General features: G+C 41.6%; 1 protein-coding gene across 1 annotated transcript in view; it reads left to right on the forward strand.

The window, feature by feature from the left end:
- Positions 1 to 27,500, forward strand: part of LOC122801228 (mucin-like protein) — a 471,963-nt gene that overhangs the window by 405,936 nt on the left and 38,527 nt on the right. Inside the window, exon 18 of the mRNA XM_044070781.1 lies at positions 18,615 to 18,684. Coding sequence (XP_043926716.1) covers positions 18,615 to 18,684 — 70 coding nt within the window. The remainder of the gene's footprint in view (positions 1 to 18,614; positions 18,685 to 27,500) is intronic.

Raw genomic sequence — 27,500 nt, forward strand, 5'->3', positions numbered from 1 at the left:
ATTTGGAATGGTGTATTCAATTAATTTAGTTAAATTACTGCATAGTACTCTCTGCATTGCAGCTGCAGCTCACGGTGTGTGTGTGCATGCATGCCCACATGTGTGTCTGTGCTTTAGTGTGTGTGTTTCCATGCATGCGTGTGTATATTCATATAAGTATATACATTTGTAAGTATGAACAAATGCATGTGTAACATATTGTTTCCTTTATTTATCTGCTGAGTGTTCCACCTTGTAGTGTCAGACTGCCGTTTTAATTTCAATAAATCTCTTTCTTGAGTATACTGTGAATCTAGGTTCTAGGAATTCTCTTGGCATTACTGAACATTTCTGTTAATGCCACCAACTGCCTCATTTTTTTCAACATTGCATGCATCCTTTTTGATAATGAGGTTTCTAGAAAGTCAAATAACACTATACACAGAGAGTGGAGGGCTTATCATCTTTATAATAAAATGGACAGTTGCTTTCTGTTGGTGATGCATACTCTATGCATTCTATTACACGGATAGCCTTCCATTTGCTTTCACTATGACTGATCAAGTTACAAATCAGAGATGAACTAGTTCATTGAACACAACTGGCCAAGAATTCAACCCAATAAAAATAAATGAAATATAAGTATTATTTACAGGAGTATAAGCCCCTCACCAGTCTCACATTCCCTGAACTTATATGTTCCACATTTACCATTGCAAAACCATAAAGAAGGGAGAACTCTCCCAAAATGAGAAACTCATTCCTGACACACACACACAAACTATACTGACAATGATTTTCCATGGAAAACAGCAAATAGAGAGTTCAGCTTTGCTAAATAGTGCTAGACAAGTTGGTTCCTCATCTAGTTTGCACTTGACAAGCAGTACAGAAGTCCTTCCGTGTTCCTATCATAGTACTTACTTACTTTCAAATGAACCATCTCAAGTCCCTTTCTGTCATTCATGAAAGTGCTTTCAGTAAAGTCTTGTAATTTTCCCCTTTAGGACTTTAAGTCCCATATTTAGGAATGAATCAAGATTCTTTCTATACACCTACTTTTTTTGCATTTTTTCGGTCCCTGCTGTCTTTCAGCCATAAGCCCTTCCCTGGTCAAGCAGCCCATTCTGTCCCCATCAGCTGGGGGCCAATTGGGAGAGATCATAATTTAGACAGCCATGTGGGCTGATTTTATATTTTTGTGGTTAGCCCCACTTTCTGCACTCATTCAGTGAAGCAGTGGAGAGGGTATGTGCAATGGATTGACCACAAAGGCCACCCACTCACTTCTGCAAGGGGTGGTCCCTGTAAAGAAGCTTGTCCCTCTCCCCATAGCATTTAGCTGTGATTTCCCTAGTCTTCACTAGAGACGTCACACCTCCTTGTATGTTCTTGAGGACTCAACACCTTTCTGGCCCCAAGGGAGGGGTGAGAAAGCCATGACCCTTCCTGCAGTGCTAGGACTACTAATCAAACCTGGTTACCTGGGTCCATCCTTCTGCATCATGGAGCCAGGCTTCTCTCCATACACCAAATCTTTATCTAATAAAGCATTACATTCCAATACAATTATATTTAAGCTTTTCATGACTACTACATCAACTTCTGCCTTTGACATCCTCCTTGGGTTATGGCTTTCCAGATTTTCTTTTTGTCTGCAGCTCAATTCTGACTTCAGATTTTTATCTGTATAAAGTCTGCATAGTCTCCTTATGTTGCTGTGGGCTTCCTTTTGCTGCTTTTGAATTCCTCCCTCTTTACAAAATCTTGCTTTGGACTTGATATTCTCAAAGATGTAACTAGAGTGAGGCAAAGGGGATGACTGCCCTGGGCTGTTAATACTGTGGATGTGCAGTGCAGTCATGGCTTTGTGATGAATGGATGGGAAGCCTGTTCAACATGTCCTATTTATGTTGCTGATCAGGTAAGTCCCTAGGTCAGGTATTTCTAATGCTATTTGTTTTATGGATGTGCAAGAGGTTCATCAGAGTGGGATCAGATAATGCTTTTTAGGCCAAGCATAGATCACCTTGCAACAGTCGGTAGGAGACAGAGTACAGAGACAGGGCTTTAAGGTGGTCCACATATGGCATGTTGTTTATGCCCTGTATTTACTTCTGAGGAACCTCTGTGGATGCTGTTGTTGTTGTAAATGCCTGATCAGATACATACCAAAGAGTGTGTTGTACACAATGGTTAGTCTGATGTGGGATGAGTACAGCAGAACAATGACATTGTTGGACCCAGATGACATACCCTTGTTTATACATTCGCCACATATAATGATTTTTCTCCCCACCATAGGCACATGATGGTCAAAGTCCAGGTTACTGTCTACATGCATTCTTAAATCCAAATCCCTGATCACTGGGTCTACTCTTAGGGTATATTGTCAGTGTAATAATTTCCATGGGTAGCCATCTTTCCAAAGGATGCTGTTATGCATTTCTTTGCACTGAGTTTTAGATAATGCTGTGGCACCAGTTATTCTGTGTCAGGCCTTCTTTGAAGGCTATTTCTATATTAGGGGTATTCAGTGACTGAACCTAGCTTGCAGTCATCTGCAAAACTGGTCAGACAGAGTACCTTGATATTGGCCTTGACTTCAGAGAATGAGGTAGCCTCCCCTATCTTAACTTCTTGGGTAATATCTGTCAGTCAGCTAGCTATCCATTGCATGACTTATGGGTCTATGCCTAATTTATTGATTTCATGTACCATGCCATAGTGAGATATTGTATTGAATGCTTTTGTCATGTTGAGGTAGGTAGTTTTGCCCTTGTCTATGTTTTTAGTGACCTTCTTAAAGAAGTCCAGCAGGTTGAGCAGGCATGACCTGCCCTTGATGAAGCTAACCTGGGTATGTACATTTCCTATGTCATTGTTTATCATTTCCATGATGATTCTTTCCATAGCTTTGCATATGAGATGAGTCAGACTTATTGGTTTGTAGTTGCCTTGGTACATAGATGCCCACCCTTGTGCAGATGGTTAATGGTTGTAATTCCTCATTTGCTTGGCATGAAGCCTGTTTGAAGGCTGCAGCTGAATAGAAATTTTAGTGGTTCTGATAAGGCATATTTCATGCTATTTAGGAGGCATCTTGTGTATAATTGGGCACATTGATGCTGTGTTCCTGACCTTACAGAGTGCATTAAGGATTTGCTCTCATGTTAGGGGAGTTATGGTTGAGCGTATTTCCTGAGAACTGACAGGGGGAAAACTGGGATGAAATTGGAGGTAAATTTGTTGGCCAGTAGATTTGCTATGTCAACCAGGTCAGTATTGGTAGCTCAATTCACAATTAGTTCAGTACATTGTGTGTTGCGGACATAGCTGAAGCAAACCTTGTAGTTGTCCTTTGCCTGGAAGGCTATTTTACCTCAAATTAGGCTTTGGTAGGCAAGATTAGTCCTGTGAGCTACTTGTTTAGATTGACGAAGGTGTTTTTATCTTGCTGGGCCGAGCCTTCTTACTTTTGGCCATAATTTCCTTTCTTTTGTTATACAATGACAGCTTGTACTTTGAAGTTGTCCTATGTTTATTTCAAGCAGGTGCAGTTGTATGCATATATATGCATGTTTATGTCAACACCTCTGCATAGGCAGCAGTGTTCTTATGGTTTAGGGGACTTCAGATTTTGCTAGAGTACCCCTTAATAATAGGAAGTTAGCCTTAGACATTCCAGGATTTGCTGGGATCCTGGGTTTAATGATTATTTCAGAGAAGACAGCTTTATGGTCCCAACTGACTAGTGATTACACTGGGAGGGAGCTGCAACATTCATTCATATTTCTGAGGACCAGCTCAAGGATGTTTGTGCCCCAGTTAGCATACAGACCAGTTAGTTGGTCAAGGGAGTTTGTGCTAATGAAGTCCAGGAATCTATGGGCCTGCACGCATGAGGTTGTGTATGATTCCCATTTTATTTATTTAACATTTGTTTACCAGGAAAGTCCAACTGGGACACAGCCATTTTTAGAGCAGGCCAGGAGAGAAACACTTTAGATGCATGTTTTTGGAATGTGGAAGGAAACGGGAGCACCCGGAGAAAACCCATGAGAACACAGGGAGAACATGCATACTCTGCACAGAAGGCACCCCAGCTGCGAATCAAACCTGAGAACTCCTTGCTGTGGAGTGACAGCGCTAACCGCTGCACCATTGTGCTGCCCATATTGTCATAGTTAAAGTCACCCATGAAAATGGTATTGGGTTGAATGGGGAGAGTCTTCAGTGCATTTAACTCTGCAGTATGAGTTCATGGATCATAGAGGGGAATCTATGGCATGTAAAGGAATGGTATGAAACTTTTTTCTATGTCAGTTTGGATGTGGAGTAGCTCAAGAGCATCATACAGTTTGACCAGCCTTGAGATATGTTTGTGTTTGATTTAAATTAAGATTCCTCCACCTTTTTTTCTCTTGCTGTGCAATAGATAGGCTAAATGTGTGGAAGACATTATAACCCTGCACTGCCAGGGTGCTCTCCATGGATTTGAACCATGTCTCAGTAACTGCAGAGACGTCTGTATTCTCCATGGTGAGGAGAGCCTGGAAGGAGCAGAGTTTAGGAAAATGTGTTATCTCTCACTTTCCAGAAGTATCAACTAATTTAAATATTTTCTCTTATTGGAGATTCACCCATAGAGTATTCCTAGTTTTCTTTGCATTCTTACATCTAGTCAAGTATATCCACTCCAATTAAAACAGAAATGTAGATTAGTATGAGTAGATAACATTCCACCAATGTTCTTGAAGTTGCCAGTTACTTCTCTGAATCCGAGTAGCAACACAGATCCATCAGTTAAGGTTATGTCTACCACCTTGCCTCTGAAAATGTGGTACTTATTGTACCTCTGTATGACCGCATGTCACTATTCTTAACATATTACTGATCTGCTATCCACTTTGTCAAAAGTATTACATGTGTAATCACAACTTTTGCAATGTCTAATCAATATTAGTGACTTCAAGCCAAGTCATTGAAGAGATACTCTGTTGGCATATGGCACTGAGTTCATATTTGGACAGGTAAGCAAAACTATGCTAGGTGAACACTGTTACTTGACCTGTCAATGACATTTGATATAGTTTATCATAGAATTTTGCTAATAAATCTGTCTAGCTATCATTTGCCTTTTATCACTGCTATATGTTTTTACAGGTAGCAAGAAATGACACAATCAATTACGCAGAACAAGTCAATCTTGCTGCCTCTTTCTGTGACAAGCATTAGTTTTTGGATGATACATCTCCACTATCTCCATAAGTGACAATGCTAGTCAGTGCAAAATGGCCAAATTATAGAAGAATGCTGATTATACATGCATCACATTAGGTAAAGTGCCTTGAATCCACCAGACATCACTGACCCATTTACTGTCTAACCCTACACCTTCACATCACACCATGAGTATATCCCCTTTCCAGCATAGGAATGCCTTATTGGTTATTTTATCTTTTTGTAAGGTAGTAGGAGTGAAGAGTTGTTTATGATTGCCTAGGATAGCTCCAGTGTTATTTACATCCTCTAATCTTGCAAATTTGGACAGCAAAGTGCAACAAAGTTATGCTGATCTTCATGTTTGCCCTGTGTGCAGTACATACCTCTATAAGTATAGTCACATGGTCAGCTGCTGCGTCTTTTTGCTTTGGGGGAACCATAATTCTCACAGCATTTTCCTCTTGTCTTCACCAGAACTTAATTGCAGAACATTAGATGTGTTGTCAGTCTCTCCTTTATCATCACGTATGGATTAGATCAGAGCCATTGGATCCAGTTCAGCCTTATATAGAAGCTTGTGGCCCCCAACTAAGCTCTTAGGCATTCTACCCTTCCCAGAATGCACTTCCCCATTATCGCAAATCTCGTTTGCTGCTTTGCTGAAGATGTGGTCCCGTCTCAACCTCTGGGCTAATTGAGAATTCTTTTTTGCGATTATTTCCTAATATTTCCTACATTTCTTAAAATGTTCTCATAGTGTTTAACTCTTGTTAGCTTGTGGTGTTTAATCCTGCATTTTTTGTAGATTTTATACCCTTCCTATCCCCTAATGTTTATGTGTAATTACGACATATTTTTCCCCCTTCTATCCTTTACATATTTAAAAAAAAAAAAGAATATCAGTTGCTTGTTAGTTTTTAGTTTAATTTTTCTTATGGTTGTTTGTAGAGAGTCCATTGTTTTTATTAGGACTTCTCTAGATTTTCACTTTACATAGTATAGTTTGTTAAAATTTGTGGTGTTGTTACTTGTGTTTTATTGTTATTGCTGTTTATTCAATATGTCTCAGAAGGACAACGGAGACAAGTCATTAGAGTTTAAGAAGTGTACTCACTGTGGAAAGAAAATGCTCTTTAGTGATTCTCACACTTTGGGGGTGGCCACGGTGGTGCAGCAGTTAGCATTGCCACCTCACAGCAAGAAGTTCTCTGGTTCGATTCTCGGCTGGGGTGCCTTCTGTGCGGAGTCTGCATGTCCTCCCTGTGGTCGCGTGGGTTTCCTCTGGGTGCTCCGGTTTGCTCCCACATCCCAAAGACATGCTGTACGTGGATTGGACACTCCAAATTGGGCCTAGGTGTGAGTGTGTGTGTGCATGTGCATTCTGTGGAAGGTTGGGCACCGGGCTGGCACCTCGGCACTGTAAAACTCCACTGCCAATCATGAGCGGACAGGTGATCCGCTGTAGAGATCCCTAACTGGAAAAAAGATGAAGAAGTGATTCTCACTCTTTGTGTTTATTGTTTAGGGCTGTTACATCTGCAGGAGTCCTGCAGTATATGTTACGGCTCCAACCAAAATGCTCTCAGAAAGGTGTAATAAGCTTATGCTTAAAGGTATGATTCAAGGCCCCTTGGCTGAAGCTATTTCAGGTGGCAAGGGGTCCTCCAAATCTGGTTCCTATTCTTCTTCTACCCAAAACTCTGGCAAACCAAAGAAAAGACCTCCGACACCAACAGAAACTTTGGATCTGGTTGAAAAAAATGGCAAAGTTGTCTGCACTGACAGTTCTGTCCAAGCTATCTACTTATGGATCCAAGGGAACTTCGGAGCATTCTAAGTTATCAGCTCCAATTCCTTCAGCTCAGATAATTGGAACTATATGGAGCCAATTCATACCTAGAAAGAGTATCGTCTTGGCTCCCATCTCTGATTTTACAGAGATCACCTACCCTTTCCACCTGTTCAACCAGGAGTATTTCTGACAAAGATGTGGATAGGGTGGTTAAAAGGCTGTTGAAGACATCGGCTTTAGACAAGTTACTGCTGGATCAGAGCCCAGGAGCTTCGGATCCAGCAAAGTCACTCCCTCCTTCTGTTCCTTCTCTTCCTCTTTCAACCCGTGTCTCGAGTTTAGAGCAGGGAGATCTGGAAGTCCAGTTTGTGACTTTGTCAGATCAGAGATCCACTTGTTCTTCTGCTCTGACTTTGGCTCTGAGTTCCTATGCTCTGTTGGAGCAGAAGGAATCTGTGAGCCATAGCTCTCTGCTTGGACCCACGGGCAGGGATCCAGCTTCTTTTTCTTCAGATCAGATCTTGTCTCTTGGAGTTTTGGTGCAGATGAGCTCAGCTCGTACCTCGGTCTTGGATCTTCTTTCCTTGATTTGCAGAGGACCCTCGGCTCTGATGTTTTTTTGTCAGCACCAGAGGGATCCTCAGATCTGGGGCAAGGGGCATTTGAGGCCATGAGGTAGAGCTTTGACTGCTTCTCAGGCAAGGCTCCAATCTCCCTAGGATCTCCCTTCCCATCGCTTTCCGGTGCTTTCTGCCTTTCATCCACTTCTTCTACAGAGGCAGCGGGATCCCAAGCCTCAGGATGTCCCTAGGGAGACCCCATCTCTAACGATACTTCTCCAGATTATCCCACTGAAGAAGTCCTTTGTAAAAGAATCTGAAAGAGGAAGCAATTAGTCTCCACAGAGTAGTCCGTTACCACAGATACTGAACTCGATGAGGCTGAGGGGTTCCTATTGTCTCCCCTTGAGGATGTCTCTTTTTGAGACATTCTAGAAATGTTAAACCAGAGAGGGGATTGGGAGTCCAACACCCCTTCAGCAGAAGAGTCAGTATACCTAAAGATTTTGGATACCTACCTTCTACTTCGTGGGTGACCCTGTCTTCTGATGAGCTTATTAAGTTTACCTCTCAGAAGGCATGAGAGGCCCTAGACTCTATTGATCAGACCCCAGGGAGTCCAAATAAGTATGTCACTTCACCCCTGATAAACAGTTTCTTACTAAGGGAGTTGTGGTAGATGCAATGGTTATGGTGGCAGTGATTAAAATGGAACTTTCTCTAAGACCAATTCCACTATTCATCCTCCTAATAAGGATTCCAGGATGATGGCTAGATATGGGAAGCACATCTTTTCTTCAATGGATTTTACTTTGCACTCACTGAATTATTTGATGCATTTTACTAGCTGCAAAGGGATCTGCTGAAAGAACTATCAGATACCGTACAAGGAGCTGTGGCTGATGCAGTGTCAGATAAGGTAGCCTCTCAGCTCCCCATCCGAAATTCAGTAGTTAATTCCTCCATAAGACTGATTTCTTATGCAGTGGATGGAGCGAGTAGAGCCGAAGGTTCACGGATCTTTATTAGGAGGCAGGCCTGGATGCGACTTTGAGATTTCACAGAGCCCTTCAAGTCCTCCTTTGTGAATGCCCCCTTCAATGACTCATCTCTTTTTGGGCCCAAACTGAAAATAACACTCACCAGGTGTGAACAGGAAGGCAAGACCTTGTCTGCCGTATCAGTGCATTTTTCCACTCTAACCGGAACTTATCTCAAAGGTCTAAAAGGTAGCAGAAAGATATAGTTCCAAAAGTCTAAATGGTATTTCCAAGACACACAGGTTGAAAGTTCTCCAAGAAGCAGAGGAGAGAACAATAATGGAAGATGCTGCCCTTGTGGCAGGGGATACCCCTTAAAATCAGGGCTCTAGAGATTCTTCTTTGGCAAGCCTTTTCAGCACTCCTGAAAGGAGGCCCAATTGCTCACCTCTGGAGGCAAGGTTGGCTGTATCTGCACCCACAGGCCTGGCTTCACATTACAAATGATAAATGGGTGCATCAAATAATATCCAGAGTTTATTTCATCCCCTTCCTCAAAACAAAAGAATTCCATACATGCTACCCGATCAAAGGATCAAGCAACTACAGAAGTACAAAAGTTGCTAGGCAAAAGAGTCATCCAAGAAGTCCCCTCAGACCAATGAGAATTTGGAACTTACTCAACAGGGGACTAGAGACCTATTCTGGTTCTCACCAACTGAAAAAAGTTGATCAAAAAGTGCAAGTTTCGAATGGTCACTCTACAGTCTATTCTTCCTTTTCTAGGAAAAGATGATTGGATCTGCTTGATAGACCTTCAGGATGTGTACTACCATATAAAAATAGATAGGTGATCCAAAGGCATCTGTGCTTCCAGCTGGGAACCAGTCATTACAAGGTTTGAGCCCTGCACTTTGGCATCACTGCAGCCCCCAGAGTGTTCACCAAATACATGGCAGTGGTTGTGGCTCACTTGAAGCATCAAGGATTCTGAATGTTTCTTATTCTTCTTCTTTCGGCTGCTCCTGTTAGGGGTCACCACAGCGAATCAACTGTTTCCATTTCTTCGTGTCCTCTGCATCTTGCTCAGTCACACCAACCACCTGCATGTCCTCCCTCACCACATCCATAAACCTTATCTTAGGCCTTTCTCTTTTCCTGTTACCTGGCAGCTTCATCCTTAGCATCTTTTTCCCAATATACTCTGCATCCCTCCTCAGCACATGTCCAAACCAACATAATCTTGCCTCTCTGGCTTTGTCTCCAAACCTTCCAACCTGGGCTGATCCTTTAATATACTTATTCCTAATCTTGTCCATCCTCGTCACACTCAGTGTAAATCTTAACATCTTCAACTCTGCCACGTCAAGCTCTGACTCCTGCCTTTTTGTCAATGCCACTGTCTCCAACCCATATAACATAGCTGGTCTCACTACCCTCTTGTAGACCTTCCCTTTCACTCTTACTGGTACTCATCTGTCACAAATCACTTCTGACACTCATCTCACTCCACTCCATCCTGCCTGTGCTCTCTTTTTCACCTCTCTTCCACACTCACCATTACTCTGAACTGTTGATCCCAAGTATTTAAACTCATTCACCTTCACCACCTCTACTCCCTGCATCCTAACCATTCCTCTATCCTCCCCAATTCACACACATATATTCTGTCTTAGTCCTGCTGACCTTCATTCTTCTTCTCTCTAGAGCATATCTCCACCTCTCCAGGGTCTCCTCCACCTGTTCCCTACTCTCATTACAGATTACAATGTCATCTGCAAACATCTTAGTTCACAGGGACTCCTGTCTGATCTCATCTGTCAACCTGTCCATCACCATTGCAAATAAGAAAGGGCTCAGAGCTGATCCTTGATGTAATCCCACCTCTACCTTATACGCATCTGTCACTCCCACCGCAGACCTCACCGCTGTCACTCTACCCTCATACTTATCCTGTACTACTTTTACATACTTCTCTGATACTCCTGACTTCCTCATACAATACCACAACTTCTGTCTAGGCACCCTGTCATATGCTTTTGCTAAGTCCACAAAGACATAATGCAACTCCTGACCTTCTCTGTATCTCCATCAACACGCTCAGAGCAAATATCTCATCTGTAGTGCTCTTTCCTGGCATGAAACCATAATGCTGATCACTAATCATCACCTCCATTCTTAACCTAGCTTCCACTACTCTTTCCCATAACTTCATGCTGTGACTGGTCAATTTAATCCCTCTGTAGTTACTACAGGTCTGCACATCACCCTTATTCTTAAAAATCTGTAACAAAACACTTTTTCTCCATTCTTCAGACTTCCTCTCACTTTCCAAGATTTCATTAAACAATCTGGTTAAAAACTCCACTGCCATTTCACCTAAACACCTCCATGCTTCCACAGTTATGTCATCTGGACCAACAGCCTTTCCATTCTTCATCCTCTTCATAGCTATCCTTACTTCCTCCTTGCTAATCCATTGCACTTCATGATTCATTATTTGCACATCATCCAACCTTCTCTCCCTCTCATTCTCTTCATTCATCAGCCCCTCAAAGTACTCTTTCTATCTGCTCAACACACTCTCCTCGCTTGTGAGTATGTTTCCCTCATTATCCTTTATCACCCTTACCTGCTGCACATCTTTACTAGCTTGGTCCCTCGGTCTAGCCAATCGGTACAGGTCCTTTTCTCCCTCCTTAGTGTCCAACCTTTCATAGACCTTTTCATACGCCTTATCCTTAGCCTTCGCCACCTCTCTCTTTGCCATGCACCTCATCTCCTTACACTTGTCTCCTTTCTTCATCTCTCTGACAATCCCACTTCTTCTTCTTCGCCAAGCTCTTTCTCTGTATACTCTGCTGTACTTCTTCATTCCACCACCAGGTCTCCTTGTCCTCCTTCCTCTTTCCAGATGTCACACCAAGCACCTTTCTAGCCATCTCTCTTACTAGCTGCTGTAGTTACCCAGCTATTCGGTAACTCTTCACTACCACCCAGTGCCTGTCTTAACTCTTCCCTGAACTCCACCTCACAGTTACCCTTTTTCAATTTCCACCATTTGATCCTTGGTGCTGCCGTCACATTCATCCTCCTCTTCTTGATCACCAATGTCATCCTACAAACCACCATCCTATGCTGTCAAACTACACTTTCCCCTGCCACCACTTTACAATCTCCAAATCTCCTTCAGACTGCCCTTCTACATAAGATATACTCCACCTGTGTGCATCTTCCTCCACTCTTGTATGTCACCCTATGCTCCTCCCTCTTGTTAAAATATGTATTCATCACAGCCATGTCCATCCTTTTCGCAAAATCCGCTACCATCTGATTTTCTGCATTCCTTTGCTTAACACCATACCTACTGTTTCTGTACCTAGGCAACTGGCTCCTGACAGCTATGACCAGGCATCAACTCTTAAGGGCAAGAGAAAATACTGTAAATATTTGCTCTTATCTAGGAATCACTATGAATTTTGAGAAATCTGCTCTAGAACCCCATCAAAATCTGATTTTCATAGAGGCCTACTTAGATACAAGAAAAATGATAGTGAGACTTCCATCCAACAGACTTAAATCATTGAGAAATAAGATCAAGGTTCTTATTTGCAAGAGAAATGCATCTGCAAAGTACTTCAAGTCCTAGGAACAATGGCAGCTTCAATAGTACTGGTACCTCTAGCCTTCTTTCATATGTGAATTCTGCAATGGTTGTTGTAAACCCAATGGTCCTTTCTAGATCTTCCAATGTCTCATAAGATCTTGATAAATGATGTATGCAGGAAGGATCTTCATTGGTGGATTTATTCTGATCAAGTCAGTCAAGGTCGTCCATGTGTACCCAATCAGCCCCAGGCCATGGTGACCACAGATGCCTCCCAGATGGAGGGGGGGGATTATCTGTGAAGGACAGTCTAAGGCATCTGGTCCCCCCACAAGGCCCATTTGCTTATAAATGTTCTAGAGATGAGAGCAGTACTACTAGCATTGCAAGCCTTTCAAGACTCTCTTCCTCAAGGAATAATAGCAGTCCAGTCAGACAACATGTCAGTAGTCTGGTACATCAACAGAGAGGAACCAGATCTTATCCCCTTTGTCAAGAAGCCCTCTGAGTTTGACAATGGGTGATATCTTCCAACCTCTTTCTGATAGCACATTCTGGGGAGATCCAACGTGATAGCGGACAAGCTCAGCAGAGCAATTCTGATAACTCACGAGTGGTCCCTCAAACTAAAAGCTGTGGAAAAGTTTTTCCAGAAATAGGGTCAGCCTTGCTGCAATCTCTTTGCTTCACTCATGAACAACAAATGCAGCTGCTACTTTGCCCTAATCCCCCCTCAGGTGGAGTCACAGATGGATGCACTGGTGCATGATTGGCCCCTGAGACTTCTATATGCTTATCCTTGAACTCCCTTGAATCCCAAAGTGTTACATGAAGCAAGTATGTTGAAGAGAACAATCATCCACATTGCCCGGTACTGGCCCTGACAGATTTGGTTTCCTTTTCTTTGGGCCTCATCTTCAGGAAGATCCATGGATTCTGGACCCAGTGCCAGATCTACTTTCACATCTGCAAAGAATGGTTCTTCTGGACTTGAAAAGTCTGGAATTGACAGCATGGCTTCTCCATTTCCAATGATAGTCAGGCATCCTCTTTTATCTTCCCCAATAAGACATATTGTATTTTCTTCACATAACTCTTCCACACAGAAACTTTACAGAAGCAAGTGAAAAAGGCTTGCTCTGTGGGACATGGAAAAGAATGTTGAGCCTTTTACTGCTCCACTGCATTTCATTCTGGAATTTATAACAAAACTTTTTAACGAAGGAGCTGCTGCAGCTACTGTAAGAGTTAAATTAGCTGCCATTTCTAATTATCGTCTAGGAGAGAATAGTTGCCCTATTATGTCCCCTAAGCTTTGTGCAACCTTTTAAAAAGGAATCTTGTTGCTGAAATCACCTTACAAAAATCCTTCCCCCTTGGGATTTGAATTTTGTACTTTCTCATATGACTCATTCTCCATTTGAACCTTCAGCAAATTGTGATTTCAAATTCTTGGCTTGGAAAACAATTTTTCTAGTGGCTATTACTTCAACAAGAAGGGTTTCTGAATTACAAGCACAATCTATAAAGTCATCTTATTTACTTTTTTCGTAAAGGCAGAGTTTCATTATGAACTAACCCTTTCTTTCTGCCCAAAGTAGTCTGTGAGACAAATCTCAATCAAGCCATTGAACTGCGAGTCTTTTTCCTGAATTTCCAAAACAAAGGAGAATATCTGCTACACTTATTAGACGTTCACAAACAACTGCTTTTTTACCTACATAGAACAAAGGGTTTCACAAAAAAAGGTCAATTCTTTGTTTCCTTTTCTGAAACAAGAAAAGGCTTGCCATTTTCCAAAGTTACCTTGTCAAAATGGCTTGCTAATTGTATCACTTTTATTTATAAACCCCAAAATAAACAATTGCCTACACCAGTGAAAGCATGTTCTACTAGAGCTGTGGCTACTTTTTCGGCCTTTTTGGCCAGAGAATCCTTAGACAATATTTGTACCACATGGTCTAATCCCCATACTTTTATTACTCATTATAAAGTGAATTTGACCTCCAGGGGTAGAGCTTCCTTTGGATCAATAGTTCTGAGGAATATTCTGTTATGAGCCACCCAAGATTCAGGTTGCTAAGGACGCTGTCCCATATGTGAGAATAAAGGCAAAATTGACAACAACACATAAAGAAGTTATATACATACCATAACATTCCATGTGTGTTGCCCATCTCCACCTTTATTCTCATAACACTCCCACCGGCCATATTCCTAGACTCCTGGAAGAACGGGTGATACAAAATGATGCCTTTAAGGACTCCTTGTTGTTTTGAAATGTTTCCTTAAGTACTGGTAATAGTATTATTTATGTGTTCTTTTTCTGTATAACCACTGGCTACTTTATTGTGCAAACAAAATCTGAGGCAATGGGGAAGTACATTCTGGGAAGGGTAGAATGCCCAAGAGCTTAGTTGGAGGACATGAGCTTCTGTATAAGGCAGAGATGGATTTGATGGATTGGATCTGACAGATAGATAGATAGATAGATAGATAGATAGATAGATAGATAGATAGATAGATAGATAGGTTCATAGATTCATATGTAGGTACTAGGCTATCTGCCCAAAGGCATTTATAAGCCTAGCCGGAATGTGTTGGCTTTCGCTGCCCCCTTAGATTAGTTCCCTGTGCCTCTGTCTAGCAGAGCCATTGAAGTGATCCCTGGGGTAAACTTTCTGTTTCCCATCCACTCATCAAGGCTCCTCTTGAAGAGGGTTAGTGAAGAGCTCTGCCTAATGTAGATGGGAAGTCACTGGGACAGGAATCTATCCCTCCAGCACATCCTATTTATTGTTGTGGTGAGGTTTAGATCCCTGGAGCATGTGGGTTGAGGGGATATGATTTTCTTTAGGTGGAGCTTGTCCATCAATTCTGTGTTGGACAGGGCCTTGTATGTCAGGCAGAGATCATCTCTGAGTAGGCGGTATGCAAACGAGTACAGCTGGAGTTTCTTCAGTTGAGCTGCATAGGGCATCTGCTTGAGGCCAGTGATCCTCTTAGTGAGGAACTTCTGTGGTCTTTCCAGTTGTTGCAGGTGTCTTGTAAGGTACATCTCAAATGGGGCATTTTACTCTATGATAGGTCTGATAAGTGATGCATAGAGGGGCCCAATGACCAATTTTGATCTGGATGCAAACCATTTTGTGATTAGGTGGGCCACATAGAAGGATTTTATAACCACTTTGGCAATGTGATTATCAAAGGAGAGGTTACTGTCTACTTGGGTCCTCAGATCCCTTATTACATCTTCCATATTTAGGGGGCTATCACCTATGTGGTAGTTTGTGGGTACTTTGTTTATTCCAAAGGGGATGACTATACACTTTTTGGTATTTAGCTTGAGGCCATGGTTTTGACACCAGGTATCTGTCTCAGTGAGACCCTTTTGGAGGATGTCTATGTCAGCCGGAGAGTCAATTATAGCCCCTAGTCTGCAGTTGTCTGTGAACTTGGTCAGCCATAGTCCTCCTGTGTTTGCCTGTACCTCTGAGAAGCATATGCTGAACAAGAGGGGACCTAGGACTGAGCCCTGGGGAATGCCACTTGTAACCGGTTTAGAGTCAGACCTAGCTCCTGCAACTCTTACCATGTGGGTTCTGTCCATGAGATAGTTGGCAACCCATCTCATGACATAGGGGTTTATGTTCCGGCTGGTGAGCTTGTCTGTAATACCTGAGTGGGGAATGGTGTCGAAGGTGTATCTGAGGTCTCGGTAGGCTGTGTGGACCACTTTTCCCTCGTCTATAGCCTTGGTAACTGTCTCAAATAAGTCCTCCAGGTCTAGAAGGCATGATCTGCCCTTAACAAAGGTGAACTGGGTAGGGTTCAGTGTTTGGAGGCTTCCAATGTCTCTGTTAATGAGATCCATGATGATGTGCTCCATAGCTTTGCAGACCAAGCTAGTCAGGCTTATAGGGTGATAGTTCCCGGGGTCCTTTGTGGCTCCACCTTTGTGGAGCTGAGTAACCATTGCTGTGCGCCACTCTGTGGGCATGTAGCCTGTGGAGAGGCTGAGTTTACACAGTGTGTTTAGGTGAGGGGTTACTTCATCTTTGAGCTCGTGTAGGACACAGCCTGGGACACAGTCTGGTCCCATTGATGCTATGTTTTTGGCTTTGGAGAGACTTGTTTTAACCTGAGAGCCTGTGATTTCAGGGGCACTAAATTCTTCTGGTATAGTTATGGGCCCTTTTGGGGGTGAGAGGGGGGTGAAGTTTGCACTGAACCTGTCTGCCAGGATGTTGGCTATATCGGTCGGTTCAGTGTATTTTGTGCCATTCTGCACTAACTCCGAGCAGATCTGAGAATTGCCACTTAGATTCTTGACATAGCTAAAGAATGCCTTGTGGTTATCTTTGTAGTCCATGACATTTTTTCTTTCGAAGCTAGCCTTGGGTGATTTTATGAGGGAACATAGTTTCTTGCTGATACTGATTAGAGATGTCTTCCCTTCTTGGGATTTTACTCTTTTCTGTACAAGTTTCCTCCTTCTATTGTATAGCTTGTTTATGGCAGGGATCCACCAGAGTGGTTTCCTTTTCTTGGAGGAGTGAGTCGTGGGTTTGTTTGGGATAGCACAATCCATGCATTCTTGTAGGTGCCCATAGAGTGCATTAGTAAAGGATTTTGCAGCTTGGACAGTGTTATCCTTTAGTATGGGGGCTTTGAAACTTCCCAACTCGGTCTTAAGTAACGTGAAATTTGCTTTAGAAAAGTTTTTCACAGTGGTTTCTTCAAGTGGGGATGGTGGCGGAATGTGACTATCCAGAGTGATTAGTTTATGGTCAGATCTAACCAGCGACGGGTTGACCCATCCAGTGTGGAACACCGGTCGCCCATGTTGGTAATGACCAGGTCCAATATGTTGTCACCTCTGGTGGGGGGTGTTGACCAGTTGATCCAGGGCGTTTGAGTTTATAAATTCTAGGAAATGTTGGGCAAGGGAGTTTGTACTTCAGTAGTTCTCCCAGTTAATGTTTGGGTAATTTAAATCACCCAATATCAGGGTGTTTGGTAGGACCTTTATGTTTCCCAGTGTTTCCAGGAATGCGGAGTGGGGGTCCTGGGACATTGTGGATGATCTGTAGCAAGCTATAATTTGAATAGCAGTTTTGCCCATTGTTAGTTGCACGTGGATGATCTCTGAAGCATCGTGCTGTGTCACTAACCTGGAGGTGTGGGTATCCTTGATGAATATGGATACTTCCCCGCCTTTTTTATTTCAGTCTGGGTTTTGTGGATGAGATGTATGGTATGAGTTGTAGCCTGTTAGTGCTGGGGTGCTCTCTGGAACCTTAAACCAGGTTTCTGTTACTGCACAGATATCGATTTTCTCCATACTGAGGAGTGCCTGGAGTGTGTGCATTTTGAGGTTTAGACTTCTGGCATTGAGCAGCATTACCCTCAGTTTTTTGTTACTTGTGCTATTTACGGCAGTGGGTTTGTCTTTTGAGCCTTGCCTAAAAAAGGCACTGTGGGGGTGACAAGAGCCTTGGCCAGTATTCGTAAGCCTAAGGGTGACAGATAGATAGATATATTGCTGAACAACTTGAGAACACCATTTCAGGCAATATATTTTCCAATATATTCTGCAACATATGTTCTACCTTTTAAAATAATCTTTAGAATCATTTTTGCACAATATTTTAAAGGCACTAGCAAACTAATATTACAGTCATGCTTGTACTATGACTGGATAAGTTGGAAAGCTTTCTGATTATCAGAGAAAGCTATTACTAAAATAGGAGTACAAATTCAGATTTGGGCGATGTTTTTATTGAAGCTGACACTTAACGAGGCACTGAACAGTGATTCATCTACAGTATAACATTGATTAGCAAAGACCATGGCCTTCGTTTTGTGGAGCTAAGATGCAGTTCTACAGCATTAAGCCAAAACTGCAGTGACCTAATGCTATGCTGTAGCTGAGAATTAACATAGCAGGAGCTCCCTGTAGAAGACTGGAATGTGGGTCTTGCTGTTCCTATCACGTGCCCCTTTCCTGAGCATTTACGAAGCATGGAGAGGGGATATTAGGACTTGGGATCACAAAGCTCCCTAACAGCCTAGATGATGGCTGTGCTATTACTGCATCTCCCCTAGTAGATAACAGGTGGGCAGAATGACATTGTTTGCCAGATGATGGGCAGGTGGGAGAAGCAAAAACAATGTAATCAGTGCTTTAATGATGTGTTGAACCTGCTAGAAAAAAACAAAATACTTTTGTGATTGTGACATTGCATCTTCAGTTTTTATGATGAACTGCTGGGAGTAAAGGCAATGTGTTGATCTGTGTGTCATTGATTCTGAATAAAACAGAATTTTAGTACATATTTTCCAGAGAAACTATTAGGTTTGAGATTTGTATGTCATCCCAAGAAATGCATGTTTTTGTTAATAATGATTCATTACTTTATTTTGAATATCAGTTCCATCCATCTAAGCATTATTCATATTTTTTTCAGATTCAGTGGAATCTTTATAAGGAAAATTCAACCACTCTTATAGTTAATGGCACGGAGATTACAATTTCAGGTCTGTTTTCTTTTTTAAAGTATTTACACAAAGCTATTTTGTACTTCTTTATACTGCATGCATATAATAGAACTAGTGATGTGACTTTCTTCTAGAAACATACTGTGTAAGTAATTAAAGTTTTCACTTCCAGATTGGAAATGATGCATGTGCATTTCTGAGATTTGATTTGTACCTCCAAATGAATAAGAATCTGAATTCTATTATTCAGTTTTTAGCTTGCTTTTAACAGTTAGGTATGACAGGTGGCAGAGAGATGGAAGCAGATAAATAATCTGTATTATACCATTCATCATATAAGGGTCAGAGGTGAGGAACACCTTGCCAACAGTAGGGAAAAGTAGTATGAAAGGTGAAAACCTTTGGGGGGCCTGCTAGAATGAAGCATTACATTATACCCAAGAATCATCAAGGAATAAGGACGACAGACAACTGGAAAAAAGAGTGGGAAAGGAGGATAGTATAGTATAGTGTAGTACAGTATAGTATTATATTGTATAGTATAGTATAGTATAGTATAGTATAGTATAGTATAGTATAGTATAGTATAGCATAGTATAGTATAGTAGGATTGGAAACTACCAGAAGTAGACTGGGACATTCTGAGTTCAAGGTTAGAGAGGTACAGAGGATGACAGAGGTCTTGAACCAAGAACAGGTGTAGGTTTATACCAGAAAGGATGGAATTCTAGATGTGGTAATAGTAATTGCAGCAGGGCCCATGGCAGACCAGAGCAAGGGGACCATGAGACTGCAGTGTGTGGTTTAGAGGGAGGAACTGTAATAAAGCAAAGGCAATGGGATTTTAGAAGATTATATTATATTGGGTTGGGGAGATGGTCAAAGATGAGGCTTAGCAATTAGGGGAAAAGATACGGCGTACAAAAGGTGGAAAGGAATCTGTAGAGAGGGGGAGGAGACACAGTACAAAGAGGCTAGCAGAAAGCCACCAGACTTGGTAAGGATAGCAAAGGCAACATTTAAAATGGATTTGGCAGAAGGGATCAAGAAAGGAAACACTTTTTTATGAACAAAGAAGAAAGGCAAAACAGACCTAACCAGCTGAGCAAAGACAGGAGGATGATCACAGACTATGAAAAAAAACAGATACTTTGGATGAATGCTTTACTTCATTCTTCACAAAAGAATAACATGGAGAGAGAGGGTTCCATGCTGACAGGGAGGGAGACAGTATGCAGAAAACAGTGGACATAATAAAGAAAGGAGAGCTGGGCAGGGAACTTATTGCTTTTAGGTAGAAAAAAGCATAAGATCAAGATGGACCTCCTGTTACATTCCACAAAAATCTGGACAGTTTACTGGCAGACCCCCAACGGAGATATTAAATAGATCACTGTCTAGTGCAAAAGTGCCCAAAGAGACGAAGACAGCAAGTGTGGTACCATTATACAATGTGGGTGGAGCAAGAAAAATAGGGTTTACTACAGGTTTGTTAACAGGAAAGGAATGGAATTTAATGGACAGAAACCTTATGGAAATGCTTGTAATATCTCTAGAGGACAATAATCTCCAGAACAGAAACTATCAGGGATTTATGGACAGAAGGATTTCTCATTTATACCTGATACAATTTTGAGAATGGTTAATGGCTGAATTTGAGAGCGGAATATAAGTAGATGTGATCTCCCTAGACTTCACCAAGGCTTTTGACTCAGTCTCACATAGGAGACTGATAGGAAAACTAGAGGCTCTGAGGGTAGGACCAAAATAGACTGTATTACTGCACATTTCAGATGTAAGAAACAGAGTATTGTGGTGAGACTGACAATGCCAATGGTTAGAAAATTGACTAGTGCAAAGGAGGGTTATTCCAATGGTACAGATTCTGAATCAGGAGGGGCCTGTGAATGTGTAAAATGGAAGGGTCTGTGGAAAATGCTATAAAAATACAGGGTCTGAGGACCACTGCTGAGTGCCATTCAAGGGCTGTGTTTGAGGAGTGAGAGATGTATCAACATTTTTGGCATTAAGTTAAATATGTTCAAGGTGGATAATGACTCCAGCTAGGGTGCATCATGTCCATTTTTGTTTGCAATTTTTATAGATATCAAGGTTCAGAAAAGTTTTGGAGAGTACATCAGGTGCATGAGGGTTGCATTCCTGTCATTGCAAATAATGTTCTTCTATTAGCCTCAAGTGATTACAGCTTCCAGTATGTATTTCAATGAAGTTAAAAACAATGAAACCCTAGTGTCCTTCCAGAAAGTGCTTAAGGAATCCATATTCCAAGATATCAAGTGGACTTGTTTCCATGATACTGGTTAAACCATCACTTTCATGCATTACTGTATTATTGTACTTTTCAACTATTTGTAACAAAACCCAATAACTTTATATTCCATCCAAAGGTATACATTCTGTCCTACTTTATTAAATGTGCATATGCTGCACTAATGCGCCATCATTGTTTACAATCATGTGTTGATACATTTGTAAGGTTAAGCAGTCTAGTTGTATTATTATTACTACTTGTATTGTATTGCTCTGATTCATTTTGTACTTTTGTATCCAGGTTGTGAGTGAAAAGGGTCACTGGGCCAGCTCACTCACCTAGTAATCACATTGTAAATAAAATAAAATATTTTTTTCAGTGAATGTTAAGTGGCTGGGTAAAAATCAGCAACTCCAAATTAATATTCATGGCTTTTTCTCAGTGCAGGTGGGAGGAGAGGAGCAGCAAACCCAGAATGCGTAGTTTAAATATTTTGCAGCCTTATTTACAAGTCAAGGTAGAGAAGAATAGGAGGGGGACCAGTAAGAAGAGTAAGCAGTAGCAGCAGTGCTGCAGGCATTGAACCAGGCTAGAGTGGTAGAAGGAGAACTGAGTGAAATGGCAACTCTCTCAGTTAATTTGTAAATCTATGTTCCTGTCCTCACCTGCAGTCATATGCTTTTAGGCAGTGGCAAAGAAGATGAGATCACAGACATAAGTGGAAGAAAATCAATTCCTTTCAAAGTCAAAAGTCATAGTTAAAGTAAACTTTATTGTCATTTAGATCTGTACATAGTGTAGCTAAACAAAATTATGTTGCTTTATTCCCAGTACAAGAAACATATATGCATATAGATACTATTTAGTAATATTAGGATAGTCACTTACAGGCATTAGGTGCATAAAAAATGTGCTGTTTAGGGTACTGCAGAAGTAGATATCACACAAACTTCAATTTTCACATTAACAGGTATCTGTGAAGCAAACATATTGCACATTCAGGTTTCAGGACAGATGAAGATTTGGATATTGCACTAAAGTATGCTACTAGTAGTAATGATCTTAAAATAAATGGACATGAGTGTGTCATTTACCGGATTAGTCAAGAGAGCCACCCGGCAGTGTAAACCTTTGCTTGTGATGATTGTCTTTTGAAGTGACACCCCTACCCCATATGCAAAATTCGAAAAAAGGGGCTGAGGATGGATGGATGGATGGATGGATAGTTGAAAGACCAGAATGAATTCTGGCATTCCTGTTATTAGAGTTCAGCAATCTGGTGGATAAAGAGGAAAAACTTCTCTTGAGCATTGGAAGTCTTACAGTTCATGCTGCTGTAACATCTACCTGAGAGAAGGTGGGAGAACATAACGCAAGCAGGGTGAGTATGCCATGTATTACCTTTCTAGCATTTCCAGTACATCAAGATTCATGTAAGTCATCCAGTGCCAATGATTCCTTCCACTGCTGTTACAAATCTCCAGAGAGCCTTGCAATCTGAAGCATTACAATTCCCATACCATACAATGATGTTGTTTTGTCAGTACACTCTTGATGGTTCCCCTATAGTAGGCATGGAAGATGGACTGTGACAGGTTTGCTTTCCTCAGTTTCCATAGGAAGTGCAAATGTTGCTGTGCTTTTCTGAAAGTGTGGCAGGTGTGCACCAGCCAAGACAGGTCCACTATTGCACTGGAACGTAGTGCTCTTGACTCTTTCTACTGCTACTCCCTTGATTTCCAGAGGTTGCTGTGCTCCTTGAGATGTCCTAAAGTCCACAATCAGTTCCTTGGTCTTGCTGACATTCAGTGCCAGATTGTTGCTGTCACACCAGTCTAGCAGATGTTCCACTTTACTCCTATATGCTGTTTCCACGCTGTTCAGGACAAGACCTACGACTGTGGTGTCACCTGTGAACTTCATAATTCTGTTGGATGTATATCTGGTTACACAGTCATGTGTAAGCAAGGTGAATAGTAGAGGACTCATGACACAGTCCTGTGGTACACCCATGTTCAGAGTTACGCTTTTAGAGCTGTTATTTCCCACACATACCTTTTGGGGTCTGTCTGTAAGAAAGTCTAGTATCCAACTACACAAGGGGGTGTTGATGCCCAGTTGAATTAGCTTCATCACTAGATTCTGGAGGATGACAGTATTAAAGGCAGAACTAAGTAACATCATGACAAAACAGTCCTTATTTTCCAAGTAAGTCAAGGTTTCATGAAGTGCTAAAGAGATGGCATATGCTGTGCAGTGGTTTGTCCTGTAGGCAAACTACAATGTATCTAGTGTTGTAGGTATGCTTGCTGAGATGTGGTCTTTGATCAACCATTCGACGCACTTCATTACTATTGATGTTGGAGCAACTGGGTGACAGTTATTCAGACTTGCTGGTTGTGGTTTCTTGGGTAAGGGAATGATAGTCATGTTCTTAAAGCATTTCAGTACAATGGCTAATTACAGTGATGTTTTGAAAATGTCTGTGAGTATGATGCCAGCTGTGCAGCACAGACCCTGATAACCCTGCCCATAATGATATATGGACCAGCTGCTTTCTTTGGGTTGAGTCATCTCCAAGTTTTTAGTACATCACCTGTGCTGAGGCATAGCACTTCCTCATCCTGACCTACAAGTAGTTTATTTGCCTCCGTTTTGTTGCCCATATTGAACCTGCTGAAGAAGTTGTTCAGTTCGTTTAAGAATTCTATACTGTCATCACACTGGGCAGATTTATTTATTTATTGCATTTGTTGACCGGGAAAGTCCACTGGGCCTAGGAAGAGCCCATTTTCAGTGGCGGCCCGGGGAGAAAAGCTCCACAGTATTACATACATAAGCTTCACAGTAATACATGCATAAGTAATAGAACAATGTTGATACATACAAAAGTAAAAAATGAAGTTGAAACATAGGACAATGTCATATATCAGATGCAGATTTCTAGTCAGTTATGACGTGTATGCCTAGATGTCTAGAGTCCCTTTGGTCATTAAAGTGACCCTGAGTTTTTCTTCCATAGGTTCTCTTTACCTCTTTTATGCCTTTGTTTAGGTTTGCTCTGGCCACTCTTAGGGCATCCTTGTCTTTAGATCTGAATGCTGCATTCTGTGCCTTTATAAGCTCATGCACCTCACTGGACAGCCTTGTTTTTTGGTTTGCATGTATGGTGAAGTCTTTGGTAGTTGTCACATCATCCATACATTTTAAGATGTAAGCCATCACAGATTCTGTATATTCTTCCAGGTCTATTTGGTGATTCTTTGAGGCTGCTTCTGAACATCAACCAGTCCATACTCTAGAAGCAGTCTTGCACTGCTCTGACTGCACCCTCAGACCATAACCTTATTTGTTTTCTTTATGGTTTTCCTGATTTTAGCAGTGGTTTGTATGCAGGAAACAACATGATGGCAAGATGATCTGAGTTGTCCAGGTGTGGATAAGGTGCTGCCTTGTATGCCAGTTTTATGTTGGTGAAAACCTTACCTAGTGTATTCTCCCCTCTGGTTGTGAAGTTCACATGCTGATGGTAGTGGGCTAGAACTGATTTCGGGTTGGCTTGGTTAATGTCACCTGCAATTACATGGGCAAACTCTGAGTTCCTGTTCTGTTGTTCACTTATGGACTGGTATAACATGGCAAGTGCTGCACTGGTGTTTGCACTGGGTGGAATGTAAACAGCTGTTATGCTCACTCCATTAAACTCTCTTGGCAAGTAATAGGGCCTGCATTTTAGAACCAAAAATTCAATGTTCTCTGAGCAGTGTGAGGCAACAACCTTGCAGTTAATACACCAGTTGTTGTTCATGTATATAAAAACACCCTCTCCATGAGATTTGCCACAGAGTAAATGAATTCTGTCAGCATGAAATAATGTCATTCCCTCTACATTTACTGTGCTGTCATTTATGTTGGAGATAAGCCAAGTTTCAGTGAACACAGATAAACAACTGTTTTTCACCTTAGTATGTGTACAGAGTTCCAGCCTTAGGTAATCCATCTTACTCTGTACATTACCCAGCAGTAAGGAATGAAGTGCAGGCCTCTGTCGATTAGCTTTCAGTTTGCATGTAGTTCCTTCTCTGGTGCCTCTTTTTCTTGATCTTTCACATTTTTTCCTTTTTATTCATTTGCCAGGGGCAATGAATATATGCTTCACTAGATCTGTGCATTTTTGGCCATGTTTCAGCAAGCTGCCTAGTAGTTCCTGGTGTGTGTTAGGCCTTACAGACCTCACTGTTAGTAGCTCATCATACATACAGCATGCCAAACTTAGAGATCAAATTTCAAGTAGATTCTCAGCATTGTAGAATATCACACCTTCATTTTCTGCTTCTGAAAGTGATTTTTCTGATGTATCTGATGAAAAGAAGACAGATAGTGCACTTTTCTGGACGGATCTGAAGCAGCCGCCGCCACACAGAATAGTTTGGTTCACTGTGATAAAGTGAACATCTCTGCAACTTACCAGGATATAGAAGTTCTACCATTGCACCTGTGTGTTGAGAGAAGTGAGTTAAGGTGGTTTGGGTACCTTTTGTGGATGCTCCCTAGGTGCTAGTCATGTGAAGTGTGCCAGGCATAGCCCAATGGAAGAAAGTCCTGGGTCCAGCAAGACACAATGCAGGATGCATATCCTTTAAGACAAGTGGGAATGTGTGGGCATTCCACAAAATGAGAGATATGGATAATGTTGCTTAGGGCATGGAAGTTTGCTCAACCTTACTCAGCTTGCTGTCACATCAACCATCATCAAGGCACCCTGTTTTGAAAATGGATGGATGGATGGATGGATGGATGGATGGATGGATGGATGGATGGATGGATGGATGGATGGATGGGCGGGCAAGCTAAGTACTGCAAGGGTGTGTCCTGTTCCTGAACAATAACCTAAATAGAGTGGGACAAAGGTGGCAACTGCCCTGGATGCAAAGTGTTAAGTGGTGCTATCAGCCATCTGAGACCACTCCTGATCTCTTTAATGCATGCTGGCTATTAAAAGCTGGCATTGTATTTATGATCAGACCTGAGCAATATACTGTTTCTTGTGTGATCTAAACTGTAGCAATTGCTTGCTACAAGTAGTTTGCTATAGTTTAAAAGACAAAAGATTAGTTTATATTTTTAAAGTAAAACCTGAGCACTGTAGCACTGCATGCATGGTATAAACTGCAGTAAGTGCTTGCTATGTTTGTAGCAAGCAGTTTGCTACAGTTTAAAAGTGAAGAAATTTGTTTTTCGTTTTTTCTTTTTTTAACTAAATATGAATGCTACAGCACTCTGTGCAGGGTATAAACTCTAACAACTTCATTACATTTGTAACAAGCAGTTTGCAACATTTTAAAATATTTTTTTTTCCTCAAGTGCAATCTGTGGGTTGGGTCAAATTGCAGAAATGGGATCTGATGGGCTCCTCCAACTTTTTTTTTCTTTTGCTGTTCCGTGGAAGAGCTGGGGCAGGAGGGAAGAGGAGTCTATCTCTGTGGTTACATGTCTGCTATGCAAGTAGAAGGAGTGGACCTTTTGGAGGTGGACTACCACTACATTTCTGTTCCTGTATGTTTTGGTATCTTTAGCTCAGACATATCTAATGAAATAGTAAACAGTATCAGTCTCTTTACTGATAACACACAGATATGTGCAGATGTAGGAGAGGAAAAACTCTAGAAAAGGAAATGAAAAGGCTGACCAAGTTGGCACAGAGATGGCAGTTGAGGTTCTCTGCAAACAAGTACCACACATGGGCCACAAAACCCCCAGTGTGATGTATCTTCTGATGGGAGTTGAACTGATTGTGAGAGAGCAGGGAAAAGAACTGGGCCATTTGATCACATCTGGACTGGACCAGAAGAAAGTGAGGGAAAGAACAGTATTTCAGTAATTGCTCAAACCTGCTCTTGGACATGCCCTAAGAACTGGCATTGCAAATGTTTGGTACTGTATTACTAACAGTACAATAACAATGACTCTGGGCTACTGAGGTGGTGTGTTGTGAAGTGTCCTTCCCCAGATTGCCGAAACAACTGATATTTCTCAGAAGACATAAGTACCAAAACAAAGCAGATTTGTTGCAGTAGTCCATACAGATAAAATATCAAACTTAAGATCAAACACTATTCCACAAGACTGAATCAGTCTTAGGATTGCCATTTGCCACCTTTAGTACATGAATAAACTGGACAAAGGCTCTACACTTTGTCCTACCTATTGCCCCATAATTTCAATAAATAAGTGTGCATTGCTCTCTGTTCAAAGATGCTAGTCATATTCCAGCAAGAGGGCAGTTACAAGTGGTGTACTAAAGGGGTCAGAGCTGGGCTCTCTCCTGTTCGGACTATACTTCTCTGAAGTCAAGGTTAATGTAGAAGGTCTTTGGCTAGCCAGGTTTGTTGGCAACTGCAAGTTGGGGGAAATCACTGAATCTTCCAACAATGCAAATATCCTTCAGAAGGGTCTGACTAAGACAAATGGCTGGTGCCAAAGACATGGCCTAAAACAAAATGCAAAAAAATGTTTAATTATACCTTTTTGGTAGTTAAATACCCCTGCAGATTACAACATTAATCACACATCCCTAAGAGTG

This window comes from Protopterus annectens, chromosome 4.part1 (assembly GCF_019279795.1).
Source record: "Protopterus annectens isolate FY-2018-M chromosome 4.part1, PAN1.0, whole genome shotgun sequence".
NCBI classification, from domain to species: Eukaryota; Metazoa; Chordata; order Ceratodontiformes; family Protopteridae; genus Protopterus; species Protopterus annectens.